Source organism: Buteo buteo, chromosome 11 (assembly GCF_964188355.1).
Source record: "Buteo buteo chromosome 11, bButBut1.hap1.1, whole genome shotgun sequence".
NCBI lineage: Eukaryota > Metazoa > Chordata > Aves > Accipitriformes > Accipitridae > Buteo > Buteo buteo.
In genome coordinates this window covers 40296968-40312122 of record NC_134181.1, presented here as the reverse complement: position 1 = coordinate 40312122, position 15155 = coordinate 40296968, and the positions used below count along the sequence as shown (strand labels likewise).

At 40.0% G+C, this 15155-nt stretch overlaps 1 protein-coding gene across 4 annotated transcripts in view; it reads right to left on the bottom strand.

Annotated features, from left to right (window-relative positions):
* Positions 1–3087: 3087 nt before the first annotated feature.
* GCN1 (GCN1 activator of EIF2AK4) overlaps positions 3088–15155 on the bottom strand; it is a 44675-nt gene continuing 32607 nt past the window's right edge. For 3 of the 4 annotated variants that reach the window (XM_075041784.1, XM_075041786.1, XM_075041787.1), the window contains 13 exons: positions 14648–14809; positions 14134–14226; positions 13738–13881; positions 12491–12760; positions 12094–12207; positions 11340–11570; positions 10515–10708; positions 9185–9299; positions 7943–8039; positions 6843–6991; positions 6135–6239; positions 4414–4632; positions 3088–3799 (listed from right to left, as the gene is read on the bottom strand). In XM_075041784.1, the coding sequence (XP_074897885.1) occupies positions 3674–3799; positions 4414–4632; positions 6135–6239; positions 6843–6991; positions 7943–8039; positions 9185–9299; positions 10515–10708; positions 11340–11570; positions 12094–12207; positions 12491–12760; positions 13738–13881; positions 14134–14226; positions 14648–14809 (2019 nt within the window). In that variant the 3' untranslated portion in view covers positions 3088–3673. The remainder of the gene's footprint in view (positions 3800–4413; positions 4633–6134; positions 6240–6842; positions 6992–7942; positions 8040–9184; positions 9300–10514; positions 10709–11339; positions 11571–12093; positions 12208–12490; positions 12761–13737; positions 13882–14133; positions 14227–14647; positions 14810–15155) is intronic. The other variant, XM_075041785.1, reaches the window with a different exon arrangement.

The following is a 15155-nucleotide window of genomic DNA, read 5'->3' as shown; positions in this document are numbered from 1 at the left end:
AAAGCACTTGGGCAGCCCATCATATGACCCAACATGTGCCCCAGGCATCAGGGTAGCCAAGGACGCTGCTGGGCTGCAGGGAGATCCCTTGAATCCAGCATACAAATCACCAGCTCAAACCCCAAATGATAATGACTCCTATTACCTTTATTTTTAAGCTCATGAAACCTCATCATGTGAAAAGCGTGAGATGACATGAGATTACCTAATAAAACAGACAGTATAAACTGTGACTTATCTAAAAAAAAAAAAAAATCAAAATATTAGAATATTTTATGCTTTCACCTTTGTCTCTTTTCCATTGAAATTTTTAGCACTTTGTAAGTTTAAACACCTCATAAATTATTTTTTTATCTTCTTGAAATACACACAGTTCAGCTGTCACTCAGAGACAGTTGCTTGACAGTTCAAAGATGTTATCACAGTCAGTTGTGGGGAAAAATTATCTTTTACTGACAACTAGTATTTTTAAGACATTTGAAATGAGAAAAAAATTAATTCTTTAGTCTCCAAGTTGGCACAATCAATTTATCAGATCTCCTGTTGTGGCAAAAACTATGGGTATGTTATCTCTGATGTATTGTACTGCAGTGTATAAATAGTTTAGTGAAAAGTAGCTATCAAAATCCAAATTCAGTGTTTCGCTGTAATTGAAAAATCAGCATATTCTCAATAAGTGCAAGTGAGCTCCTACCTTTTACTCCTCCCTCAGAAACAACTAAACTGAGTGCAGAAATTCAGCTGCTGTTTGGAAAGATGAATGAGTTTTTCCACTTGCTGCTACATAAGGTGGAAATACAAATCATCAAAATACCCTTAATTACAAGAGCTCTTACTGGCTAAAATTAACAAGTTAATAACAAAGGCTTCTATTTAACTGTAATTTTCTTTCACATGTTTATGTGGAGCATCAGTTAGAATCCAAGATAAAATAGGTAAGCCAAGGTGCCCACAATCAAGAGCTCAAACAGCCATTCTTCAAAGAAACTTGCAACTTTTTTCTTCCTTCCCATCTGCAACGATGAAGCAAGTGATTCCAATACAACCACAGAGCTTTTTGCCACCTGTCTAGTAGTTTTTGAATGCCATAAAATTTTGTACATGTTTCAGCGCACAAAAATTTTTGCATTGCATGGTTTAACTGCTGTTCCTCTGTTATCCCAAAACACAGCTAATTCATTATACGTGAAACTAATTCCAGTGCCCCAAGACTGCCAAATCCTTAAGAGCATTTAACTGAGTTTTCACTCTTTGGTTATTACTAATTCAGCGGAAAATACATAGTTTTAAGATGGTTTAAGATTTGCAAGTATTTTGGAAGGCAAAATCAGAATTAAAACCCACCTTCAAAATGCAGATAAATGTTATGAAATAACTAGAATACAATTTCAGTAAGACCAACTGGAAAGTACTGCAATTTTGTAGAAATAGCCAACTGCATAAATACAAGATTGGAGATAAATAGCCAAACAACAATTTTTCAGCTTGACTTCATAGCTGATCACAAACTAAACACGTCAGCAACACTCTGCTATTGCAAAAAAAAAAAAACCACCCAGACCTTGCGTTGGGATAGACAACATGTTGTGTGTTACATAGGGCTTGCAAAGTAGTACTCTCCCCTAGAAGACCTGGTCCAGCAGTGGACACCACGAGGCAAATATGAATCAGACTGGAACAAATTTGGAGGGCAGCAGTGTAACTTTAGAAAACATGAAAAATCTATGAGAAAAGACTTAGAAAATCTAAAGTTGCTTCATCCAGGGGTAAGAACACTGAAGTGACGATGCGGTTACTGCAAAAATGAACTATTTTCAGTGTCTGTGGGAACAGGACAAGCAGCAACGGACTCAAGTACCAGCAAGGAAGATTATTATGGGTTTTTTTAGACACGAGGCAAGCTCTGTCAGTCTGAAAAGTTTATATAATGAAATAGATGGCATAGAGAGGTTATGGGATCTCCATCATACAACACTATAAAAAACAATTTTATGGAAATCAGTTAGGAATGGTTCAGTTGGAGCTGAACCTATCTTAGGTAAGGGGTAAAATAGCCAATTTTCTCAAGTCCCTTCCAACAGTATTCCAGTGACTCCTACAGCAAATCTCTGTTGCCAGGAGCCTACACCACAGGCTTGGGAACTGACATAACATCAAGAACGCTTTGACAGGTTCTTGTACTTTTGACCAGAACAAAGCACAGCACTCCTAAATATCTACTCGAGATTGTATCTTGCTGTTTGAGGCATTAGTATGGTGAAGATAAAATGTTTTTCTGTTTGCTGTAACTGCCATAGCAATCAGCAAATTGGTTCTAGTGGAATGTGTGTTCCCATGTGGTTGCATTTTATGCTGTCAAATTTTATGATGCATAGTGTTGTGTTCTTCTCCCTTCATCATGGTTTGAGCCATCCAGTTACATGCAAGCAATGTTCCCACACACATACCACCCACCTATTTGAAACAATAAACCTTAATGCTCTGGCTTCTCAGGTGCAACCAGCTTCTGTGTAGTTTCATAAAATAGATAAGGCTTACTTAACTATTACTCTACATGGTATGTACAAGCTCATTTTTCCTTCTAGAAATTTGTATTCTGCAACAAGATTTTTACTATTTCCATCAAGTGGCATAAAAGGTATTAGTAAATTAAAAGAAATTTTTAAAAAAGGGGTATATGTGGCCAGGTAAAATAAAATGCTGCTTTCTTGGAGCAGTGCAACTCATTGACAAAAAAAAAAAAAAAAAAAAACAAACCACTGTATGTTGGAAATGCCAAGTATCTTATGAAGCCTTTGAAGACATAAAAATAGAGGACTTTTCACAAGTTGAATAACTAAGAAGCTGTCTGTAGTCAAAAATACTTTGGAAATTAATAGGAGTAATTACTTACAAATTTCATTAAATGTCAGTTCTGGCTTGGTGTTAAACCCTAACTTGCCTCAGTTTTGCAAAAGGTTTTTATAGATTACAGTGCTACCCACTCTACAAACTGTATGCCCTAGAAAAAGCAGGTCCAAAAAGTAAATGACAGTATAAGTTTGTTGACAAATGAATTTGTAAAAAGAACAGTTTACACCAGAAAGATCAAAGTCAGAGCCTTTATTAAATGTTCCTTCTTTAAACAGACTGCATTTAATCCCCCTTTCGCATTTGTGATCTAAGGCTATTTTAAATACTTTGTTTTACAGGGATTTTCAGTCTTCGGAACCGTCACAAGCAGCAAGTTAGCAGTACACAAAAACAATACGCTTTAACTTTCACCAAGTTCTATTCCTGCGTCATAGGGTCCATGGAAAAGACCAACAATACTTCCAGTACTGGAGTTTTTGCACAGACCCTGGAAAGGAAATAGGTGTCACCAGAGTTTAAGCCTGATGTGCTCTAGCCACATCTCACAATTGGCCACAATTTACTAGTATTGATTAGTATATCTGTTTCTTGCGCATTATCTGTTTCAAAAAGGGGACCAAATTTTCAATTTTCAGCTAATGTGGGTCTAATTAAGGCTATTCTGGTATATTTGATACTAAAATACTCTCTGGGAGTCCTTTTCATGAAATCCCATCAGAATTAACATTTTCAAAAATGAAAACATTTAAAATAGGTGTTTGAGTTGAAATGCTGATGCAGCGGTTGGTTCAGTGTTTTCTTGTCTTCTGGAGCTTTATTATCACGTCAGTATAGTGTCATCTATCTGTTCATCAGAGTCAGCCTGGCCAGCCAGCTTCTTCAGAGATCTCCTGCAGCTTTCGTTGAGAAGCTCCAAGCTGGCAGCATCTAGAATCTTGGAAACCGACTGTGGAAGAAAGATAACACCAATTACCAATTCCTTATGACATACCATTCAAATTAAGAATAAATCTAAGTGCCTTACAAGCTGTATTTATCTAAAATCTTTCATACATACTAAAATCCTTCATCTGATTTTATGATTCCAGACATGGGAACTATCCAAAAGCAGGTAAGACTTAGAAAAGCAGTCTGGAAATGGATGTTCGAAGTGGTCCATCCTAAAATTCTCTCTCTAGCACCACTGGTGGTGCAGTAGGATTATACAAGTGACAAAAGCCATAAACTGGCAGTCCTAGCTGAGGTAACTACAGCACAGCAAGGGAAATTTGAAAGGCATTTTGAAAGCAAGGCTATTATGTTAAACATGGGAGGCATGTTAAATACCTTGATTTTATTAATACTGCACCAAAAGGTTGTACAGTATCAGTACTGCTTATTTCCTCAAGGCTTTGCATGAGAATACTGAAGAAGGCTTAAAGGCAAATAGGAATGTCCCACTCCATCTATTCCGTAAGAGACTGCCAGCATATTCTGAGGCTCCAGGCACAACACTTAACCATACACAGAGCAACGTGACACAGCCTTGTACCAAGGATTACATTTTCTTCTGTCTCATACCTCAAGCACTTCTTCACCCGCTCTCATCTTCAGGAGATTGACAATAGCTTGGTCGCTGTAGGCTCTTACACTGGTGTTTTTGTCCTTTGTGTTGTCCAGAAGTGCTTTGAGAATTGGTTTAATTGTCTGAGGATCCAGTGAGGGAAGATGGTTTTTATTTGCCCACCAAATCATCTTTTCTGCCACTAACTTTATGTCACTGGATGAGTTCTGAAGACACTGAAGGAGACAAAGGTGGACTTAAATTCACATATACCAAGGACAGGTATTTAACACAGTAGTTCATCTTTTTTTCTAATTTAAGTATTTTAAACTATAACAATAATAGCAAACAGTTTTCAACTCATGGGTACATAAGAGACAAACTTGTTAACCAACAAGCTTGACTAAACTGCGTAACAGTAAGTGAAGATGAAACCTTGAAAACAAGACACCTTTTCAAAAGAAAACTTTGAAAAATGTGGTTGACGACAGGGTCACACGCTCCTCTCAACTGCCTCAGGAAATGACAATGACCACTAAGCATGGCAAAAGCTGATAGTGTTAGTACCTCAGTAAAATACACTCAATCAGCAGCAACAGCCAAGTCAATCTCTGGTTGGAGTATAAGATGCGTTTCAGCAGTGGATTTCATTTAAAAATAAAATAAAAAAATAGAGCTTTGTATTTTTTATTTAAATCTCAACACATTTAAAACATGAAAGCTGACATCTGAATGTCAACTGCATTATTAATCCCACGATAAAGGTATTGTGACAATTGTCATACTTAAATTTTATATTTTAATACAGTACTATGATACAAATTAACATATAAATTTAGGATTTCCAACAAAAAGTCTGCTTTGAAGAATGATGGCTTGCATCATGTCAACTTGCATGTTTGGTAGTTTTTCAAGTAAATTGAAAAGGAATATAAAACCTGAAAATGTTACACGTTTATATTTACAATAAAGATGACAGACAAAATAAAAAGCAGCTCTTCTGTTCCAGCACTACGCCTCACTATCTTCCCCTATCTTTCCTAAGACATTAAAAACATCCTGAGGTTCTAATGTTCATCAGACCCTGTCTACTGTGAGGGATACTTTGAGGGGGTGGGGGAAGAAAAAACAAACAAACCCCCACTCACCAAAAAAACCCAGAACAACCAAGAAATAAAGGAATTTTGAGGTAGAGTATTTAAATAGATACAAATTGAAAAAAGCATTAACTTCAATACTCTCTTATCTCAGTCTTTCGGACCTACTCCCTTCCACAATAGTGGAAGTAAAAAATACTGCAGCAAAACCAGGTAAGGTGAGAGTTGGTATTTGATGCATTTCTAACAAAGGCCCTCTGACCTTTAGCAACCTTAAAAACCTGACAACTCCCCTCAACTCTTCTCTGTCAGCTGTTTGTTACTGCAAAGGGAAAAATTAATTTGTAAGAATCAAAACTAAAGTTTACCACAGAAAGATCAAAAGTCTCATTTCCATATTGCAGCAGGGATAGTGGTATATTATTCACATCTACAAAGCAGACTGATAAAGTGGTTCTGTCTGTACTTCCCCACAAAAAGAAATATCTAGAGTTTCCCAAGATAAAGCAACCGAGCTTTTAGTTTTCATGCTGGGTTACCATACAGAAATTTGGTAAGAGAAAGCCACTCATGAGTTAACTCAAAACAAAGATTCAGATCACATGAGAACAACACCAGGTAGTCATCATAAAAAGTCTTACCTTAATAAAGAGGTTGGAAAGTTTTGGAGGCAGGTTCCCTCCTCCTTCCATGTGGTACTTCATAAGAAAGCCCATCCCTCTGATGCCACTAACTGCAATGGGAATCTTCAACATAAAGACAAAAAACTGGTATTACTAGAGCGAGTTCCAACAGCCTTTATAGTTAGGCTCATGGTCTGGTAAGCTTTTGCAGAAGGCTAAACTGATCTTTCAAAAAAAATGTAGCATGCGAAGCAGGAAAACATTGGGTTAATGTTACTGGGTAATATGATGAAAAAATCATAATGCGAGTATGAGCCACATGGAATAAAATGGCAGGCCCCACAGAGACCCCAAGTGCCCTACACCAAATAACTCATTCAGCCCTAGATTTAAAGTCTTCTTCCTAAAATGAAATATTTGCACTTCTTGCAAACCTGGCCCATGAATGAGAACTTTAATAGAGAAACAGAAGTGTAATTTACTCCCAATGAAAGCTACTCTGCAGCTGAAGATTGTTTAATCTTTGTCTCCACAGAGATCAGAACTCAAAGAATCGGGACAGTCGTGTAATTTCATTATAAAAACTACATCTAGCCAAGGGAGAATCTTCAGATTGCACTTGGGGACTTGTGTTCTGTTTGGTAACACAGAGAACCTGCACACCTTTTAAAACTACTCCCAACATGCCCTTCCAACAGAACTCACCCACTCTCATGTAGCACTTACCCTGTCAGCAGTGGCATTGCTGAGGATCATCTCCTGAACGCTGTTGTAGTATTTGGGGGAACACAGCCTGCTAGGAGCAACATTTACAGCCACAGAGAGTGCCAGGCTTCGTCCATGTCTCACCATCCAGTCAATGCCAGAGACATCTGCTGCAAATGAGAGAAAAGAACAATAGCTAGGCTCCTGCTATCCATTCCTTTTCATCTAAGAAAGCTTTTGTCAGTTTGTCAATTCACTTCCATAAAATGAAATAATAAGGAGCATCTAAAGCGATACCTTGCTTCCTCCACTCCTCCCAAAAAGCCATACAAACAGTGCTAAAACACAACACCTCTACCAGACAGGAACACCTTCTGGGCAGATACGGAAACCAGCCACAAACAAGTGACTTGGTATTGTTCAACCCAGTTACTTCTGATGGTCTCAGTCACATGTAATCAGCCCCACAATCACTTAGTGCATGAAGGAGTTTGGCATCGGAATTACACAAGCTTTGTCTTTCTAATAATATTGTAAAAGTCATCTGTAATTGGAAACCAGCTAACAGATTCCCTTTTTAATACCACAGAGGGGAGTAATCCCATAGCACTCCCAACCACTACGAGTTCCTCCAAACTTCATGGGTTTTACTAACTTAGAGACAAATTAGTTAATTCTCCAAAAGCGTGTGAAACCATCAGATGTGGTCTGCAATTAGCCTAAGCCAATCTAAGATCACAGTGTCATCAAAAAAGGTGGAATGGCCCTCCCGTCCACCCTGCCCAAACATCCTGTCACCTCCTATCCTCTCTGTGTCAGCACTAGCAATCACTCAGCCATGCTGGTACTTTCAGCAACTCATCTAAAAACAAATCCAGGAAAAAAGTATGGGTAACCCCAAATTACAACCACCACCCTGTGCTCAACTATGTACCACAGTGCACAAATGAACAGCCACGAGCAAAGAAAAGTACTAGAAAATCTAGAGTAGAGATTCAGGTTTAAGATAAAGAGGAGGAACTTATATAGTTAGTCACAAAGTTTGCCTGAACCAGTGACTAAGAAGGTATCTTCCCCTGCTTTCTGAATCAGTTCCAGTCACCGAAAACAGCTTCACTTACCCAGTAAGTGCTGGTGGAGAACAGTGCTGAGCTCCTCTTCTGACAGAAACGCACACAGTTCTGCTAAGCAGCCAGCTGAGGCCATGCGGGTGGCATCCTAACGAGGAGAGGAAGGAAAGAGTAACACCAGTTAAGCTCACCACACATCAGAGATAAGGAGCAAGAGCAGCAAGGGACAGAGGATGATGTGAAGTAAAAAGAGGAGGAAATAAACATTACTAGTATTTCACTCCTAGTACCTGGGGATTTCTGTCAGTTCGCAAGGTTTCTTGTACATAATGGAACTTAAAGCCAAATCCACAGTAAAAAAAGCCAGCAGAGACTGAAGAATTACAGACCTTATATAAACTCTGATTTGTTAAATGGAGAAGTGAATGTTGTAAGACGTGTTAAGAGTTAAGTTTAGATTCACAGCCTAGAAAGTAGGCGTTAGTTCTAGCCATCTCTAGAGGAGCTTATCTCTGTGATAAACTCATGCTACTTTTAATTTAAAACTTCCAGGCTTTTGTTGTTTGGCTTGCTTACATAACCATCCCATCACTGCTCCTCTCCACCCTGAAACTTACTATCCAGTGGGAATTTTTCAATTCTTCTATTTCTAGCATGCCAACAGTTGCATGTCTATGTTGCACAAATTAAAACATAAGAAAGAAATTAATAGATGATTAATTTTAATCTCACAGATGATACTGTTGCTATCAGCCATATAAAGAAGACCCTGTATTAAACTTGGAGACCTTCTTGCTCATTGGAGAAAAATCTGCCGTTATCTGAAAAATTTCTCACACTAAATGATACGCCCCACCTGAGAGCCCACAAACACACATATGTGCATATGGTGAAAGTATTGCAGGGTTTCTCCAAGATAAAAAGCAAATCCTGACTTCAGAGCTGCCTCAAACACGTTGGTGAGGAGCTGCAGGTCAAACCCACATATACGGTTGCTAAGGAAACATTAAAGTCACAGATTTTCAGAGTCACCAGTGATGTGCTAGGGATCTCTAATTCTTGCACCTGACTCAGCTAACACACTACAGGGCTCCAACAAGATCGATTTTACACACTGTATTCAGTTTAGTGAGTAATGCCCAACCACATGCTTCTTTATGTAAGTTTCTTTCCACTCTATCATTAGTGATTTCCCCCCAAAGTTATTTTAGAAAATAATTCTGGTAGAAAGTTCAGATTTTAAATTTAAGAATGTCTACAGCAGGGATCCTTTGCAGCTGGCTAAAGCAGTACCTCATCATGTCCCAGCATCCCTAGAAGCACCGTGCTGATATTCTTCCTAATTGCAGCATCTACTTTTGCACCAGCTCCTCGTGTTACAAACCGCAGAGCTTGCAGCATTGTGTCCCTAGAAGTGATCACAACATACAGTCAGACACTGCCTCTCCCTCCCACCCTAAAAAAGAAATTGAGTTCTGGATACCTGTAACAGTTTCTTACACAGTGGGCTGGTTTTGGCTGGGGTAGAGTTAATTTTCTTCACAGTAGCTAGTATGGGGCTGTGTTTTGGATTTGTGCTGGGAACAGTGTTGATAACACAGGGATGTTTTCGTTATTGCTGAGCAGTGCTCACACAGAGCCAAGGCCTTTTCTGCTTCTCGCCCCACCCCACCAGCAAGTAGGCTGGGGGTGCACAAGAAGCTGGGGGGGGACACAGCCGGGACAGCTGACCCCAACTGACCCAAGGGATATTCCAGACCATACGACGTCATGCTCAGCATATAAAGCTGGGGGAAGAAGAAGGAAGGGGGGGACGTTCGGAGTGATGGTGTTTTGTCTTCCCAAGTAACCGTTACGCGTGATGCAGGCCTGCTTTCCTGGAGATGGCTGAACACCTGCCTGCCCATGGGAAGTGGTGAATGAATTCCTTGGCTTGCATGCACAGCTTTTGCTTTCTCTATTAAACTGTCTTTATCTCAACCCACAAGTTTTCTCACTTTTACCCTTCCAATTCTCTCCCCCATCCCAACGGGGAGGAGTGAGCAAGCAGCTGTGTGGTGCTTAGTTGCTGGCTGGGGTTAAACCACAAGACACAGCAATTACACTAATATGCCTTACAGTTTAGGAGACTGACACTCTCTGCACTGCTGAAAATTCCATGCTAGAAGTATTTCCATGTTTGTGTCCTTGTGTCTGTCTGTTACAAAGTCAATAATTTCTGACTATTCAAACATTTAAAAAATTCTCAAATCAGGAAGTTAATTTCTTAGGGATCTGTGCACTTAGGATATAAGAACAGCTGCATTACTTCAGGTCAGACTGACAATTGATACAGTCTCGTATCTGAGAGTGGGCTGCAGTGGGTTGCTGGGGGGTGTGCAGGACAGAGGAGAACTGGGCAGATACCAAGCAATGCTTCCCCTGATACGTGGTCACAGCTTAGCTTCTGACCCAGGAAGTCCCTATCATCCACATTCTTTGTTTTACAACCCTTGATTAACAGTCAACTGCTTTCACTAATAAGTAAATCTCACTCTCGGAACTGGGGGTTTTGTTCATTCATCCTAGCCCTTTCTTTCATTCTTAGTAAGCAGGAAGGTCTGAGATATCACCTTCAGCTTACCTGATGGCAGAGTCATCACTGGAACGAATTCCGTTCAGTAGCTCCGTAAAGAGAGGATCCACTTTTACATGGATAACAATGAGTTTACCGAGAGCATCGGCAGCTTTAAGGCGAACAGCACGGTTTGAGTCTTGCAGAGCTTTGGTGAAGGTTGTTTGCAACTGGGGCAAAAATGGTTTCAGGGCAATCTCAACCTATACAAGAGATGAAAGAAGGGAAAGTGGTGCAGTCGAGTCTGAAACAATGGCTAGAAATCAAAGCCTGAAAACAGCAAGACCTCTTCTACAGCAGTTAAGTTATCACAAATAGCCCTTATTCAGATCTAACACACCACTAAAATGGGAAAAACATGAACAATACTTTACCACAAAACTTCTAGCCTTTCCAAATCTAATCTTATTTTCCACATACTGAAATCCAAGGGTAACGTTGCTGAAAAATTTTACACTATCATGAACAGCCTTTTGTATGCAGAGCGCTAAATAAAAGCTCAGCTCATAGATATGTAAGATGATCATCTTTGGACTTAACAATTCATTAAAATGGTGGACACAGGAGAGATTAATTACATGGTAGTTTTTAATCACTTGCAAGTGGGATCAGCATTTAGCAATATTTCTAAGAAGCCCAGTGATTCAAGTACTGGGGGCTTTTTTGGTAGGCCAGAAGCTGCCGGAAGAATACCATCCAGTTACAGTGCCATTCCTAAATATCAAATCCATACCAGCAGACATCCTAGCTGTATTTACATGAACAGCAAGAGATACTTCTGAAGGTTACCATGGAAAACGTTCACAAACCACGGTCAATTACTTTGAATCTTACCTTAGCTAAAAGAAGGCTTAACGTTTCAAGCAAAGCCACCTTGACGTTCCAGCTGAACCGATCTCCCAAGATCCGAATAAGTGGCCCAGTAATGCTCACCACAGATGGTTTAAGAGCTTCAGCAGAAGTCAGCTTAATAACCAGCCCTAAGGCCTTTGCTGCCTCCTCCTTCTGCTCTGGATTACCAGTTAAAACACCTTCCCGCAGCACCAGGAGTATGGAAGTCACTCCCTGTCATGAAAATTGGATAAGAAAGCTTAGAAGCTAAGATGCAAAAAATATGTATCTTATTTTTTGCTCCTGTTATACACCAGATGCACAATTGTGGAGACTTTCTCTCAATTTCCTGTTGACCTTCAGCTGCCTGCTTCCACATTTACAGATCTACTTTTATTTGGTTTGATTTCACGCATCTACGCTTACTAAGCCAGTTGCTATGAGAAAAGTGGTGGCGGCTCAGGGAATTTATAAACCAGAGAAATTTGGCACAGAAGTCCAGCTTTACTCCCCCACAAAAAGCAGCCAGCGACCATGACTTACATGCATAACAGAACTGTCAAAGATCTTGTTACAAGAGGAGTCTTCTGTAGGGTAACTCAAGAGCAACAGTAACCTACAAAAAGTCTCTCCAACATACAGGTTTGGAATGCCCCAATAGACACTGCTTCTAATAGCTGTAAAGTCATATCAATCAGTTCCCCCAAAAGGTGGGTACTATGGCTGTGACAAATCCACACTCATTCTGATACTTTACCTTCTTCGGAATACAGAATCCTGGCACATGCTCGCCTTTGGCCTCATTCCCTACAATTCGGATATCCTTGTGCAGGTCCTCAATGAGAGCAAGCTGGTTCCCAGCATCTAATTTCTGAGGGACAGAGGGGTAAGACAAAGTTGAGACAACATGGCAACCAGCTATTCTTTGTGAATTCTTCTCAGGTGTGTCAAGAGAAGACACCTGTTTCCTGCCTCCTCACTCACAAAGCTGAAGTTAAGCTCATCTTACAACTCTCAAATCTTTGCAGCACTTGCAAATGTAAATGTAGTTTACAATCAAAACCGAAGGTTCAATTTAGGCAGTATTTTACCAGCTATCCCCATTTCCTCCTTGCCAGGCATTACCACCGTAACCTTTTTAAGCTGCTTCTCACCTTGGTGATGGAATTAAGCGCATCCCAGCTTTCATTCAGAACTACAGGGTTGGTATCGTTAAATAAACGTATCAAGCCTGAAACCAAGCTCTTGAGATGACCAGTATAGTCTGCTTTTGTCTTGGAGCAGTAGATATTCAGAATGACAGCTGCTGCCTGTCTCATTCCCAGCTCAGGGCTGCGGGTAGCTTCTAGTAGATCTTCAGTTATAATTCTTTGTCCAGCATCATCTTCCACAGACAGGATTACTGACTGGCAGTTTGCCATCTCCTAAAGAGTCCAAATTAACTTTACATTAACTCTCAAATAGAACAAAGGCAGATTTAGCCCCGGGTTTCCCCATATTATCCACAGCATTATGTCTTAGAGAAATACTACAACATATCCCACTTGCTAATCGTTTCTCATTAAGTAGCTGGTCACATCACCATTAAAGGCTCAATTCAGTCCTGGAGCAGAGACAGGTGTATAACCAACTCTCAAAATTTAACAAGTGATCACACTCTGCTAACCTGATTGCTGCACAGGTCACTCTCCAGCCGCGGAAGGGCTAATTTACAAAAATTAGAGTAGCTCAGTCTCCCCCATCTGAGTCACCCATCAGAGCATGTGGGTCTTGTCAGATAACATTTTTTTGATTTAGGTAGTTTAATGCTGTGCGTCATAATACTAATTACAAGCACATCTGTGGGTACATTAGAGATCTCCAGGCAGACTTGGGGCTACAAGCTGAGCTAATGGGCATCTACAGGAGACAGACAACAGGACTCTGTCACTAACATTCCTGATTCACTAACTTATGTGCATATCTATCCGCAATCACAACTCCAGGACGTTCTCTGGAGTCCAAATACCAGATGTTTCAGAAAGCAGTAAAGGAGGACTGCTGCATGCAAAACAGGAGATTTCCTCCCTTCAGCCCTTTAATCTCTCAGCCTTCTATACCAAGAATAAATACAAAGTTAACTAGATGCTCTGGCAGTTTTCCAAGAATAAGTAAACTGAGAATTGTATCTTGTTGCAGGCCAAAGAGACTTTTATATGGATACAAATAGATTTGGAAAGCATACGTTTTTCGACTCACAATATGCCACCAGGCAAAAAGACTCATCCTGAAGAAGCTAATGGACTGAATTAAAACATGCAATCTGTGAATCTAGAGAACACAGATTCTGTGCTGGGAAGTAAACCCAAAGCTCTATCTTTAGGCAACCTGTCATAACAAAGAGCTGAGCCATGCTACTTGCCAACTGCTCTTCACTGGTCCCCAGCTTCTCTTTCAGTGCAGACATCATAGCAGGCAGGATGACACTCAAATGCCGTGTCAGAGCGTCCCCTGCCACTGATGAGAGGAAAGCTAGCACACGGGTGTTCACAGGGGGAGTAGTCAGCTAAAAAATAAAACAAAACAAAAAAAACCAAGACAAGCAGAAAGTTTTTTCAGAAGGACTCTCAATTCATCTACAACATGAAAAATTTAAGTATAAAATGCATCACAACCCAAATGACAATGTTTTGAGCATAAAATCAGAAGAAAATTTCAAACTATGCTCTTCCTTTTGGCATAGCAGTCTAAAGAAAACTGGCAGCAAGCAGAGGAAAAAAGCACAGTTCTGAAGTTAAAAATGTCTTTCCAATTGTACCTTTGGCACCAAATAAGGCAGAACCACACGGCTCTTGACAGCCATAACTTGTTTAAGACCATCCACAGCAAAGTCAGATGTCTCTTCATTATCCTACAGGGAAAGAGAAAGTTACAAACCTGAGAGATGATTTGTGACACGCCAAGATAAACCCTGTTTCAAGTGACAATTTACCACATGATTGTATAACCAACACACAAGTCCTATCCAAAAATGCTCTCCTGTTATATAGCAAAAACCCAAACCAAGCTCTTCTGTCACATCAGAAAGATATTCTGTATCAGGAGTGGTGGCCAAACAACTTAAGCAGGTGACAATGGCAATTCCCTAGCAGGCCAGATGTAGCAATTCTTAGGCCTGTGCTTTAGCCATGGCTAGGATGACTCCACGGAGGAGACAAAATAGAGCTGCCATTCCCTGGAAGGTCTGCCACTACAATCCTGCTTCTCCTTTAAACTAATTATTCAAAACCTGTCCCACAACATCACTAATCAAGTTGTTGACTAATGCTTACCAGCTGCTTCAGCAAAAATGGCAGGATATCTTCAAGAGCTTGATGTCCAATTGTTGAATGCAACTGTTCAAATGTTTTAGCTGCAGCCTCTCGGACTTCTTCCAGGGGGTCACAGAGTGCTTTTCTCACTGTAGGAACTAGGGACTCAGAGAAAAGCAGTACCTAAAGATGTAGAGATGAAATTACAGAATACCTAAAGCACAACAGACACATGCATCTCAGTAAAGTATCTAAGAACACAGAATTTGCACAACTGAAACTAAATTGCTGTTTGCTTGAAATATGTTGGAAGAAAACCAGGATTAATCAACACAAATATGTGCAGTGCTCTAAGGCTACCTAGTGGATGATTTCTATTATTTTATCTCACACAAGTCAGAACTGTGCAATGTTTTAATTTACCAACAGATACAAATGCATACATTTGCCTGAACAGCAGTTCCTGTTCGTTATAAGCCCTGAATTCAGTCCATAAAACAAAGCCCAGCACCAGCTATATTATTCTGTC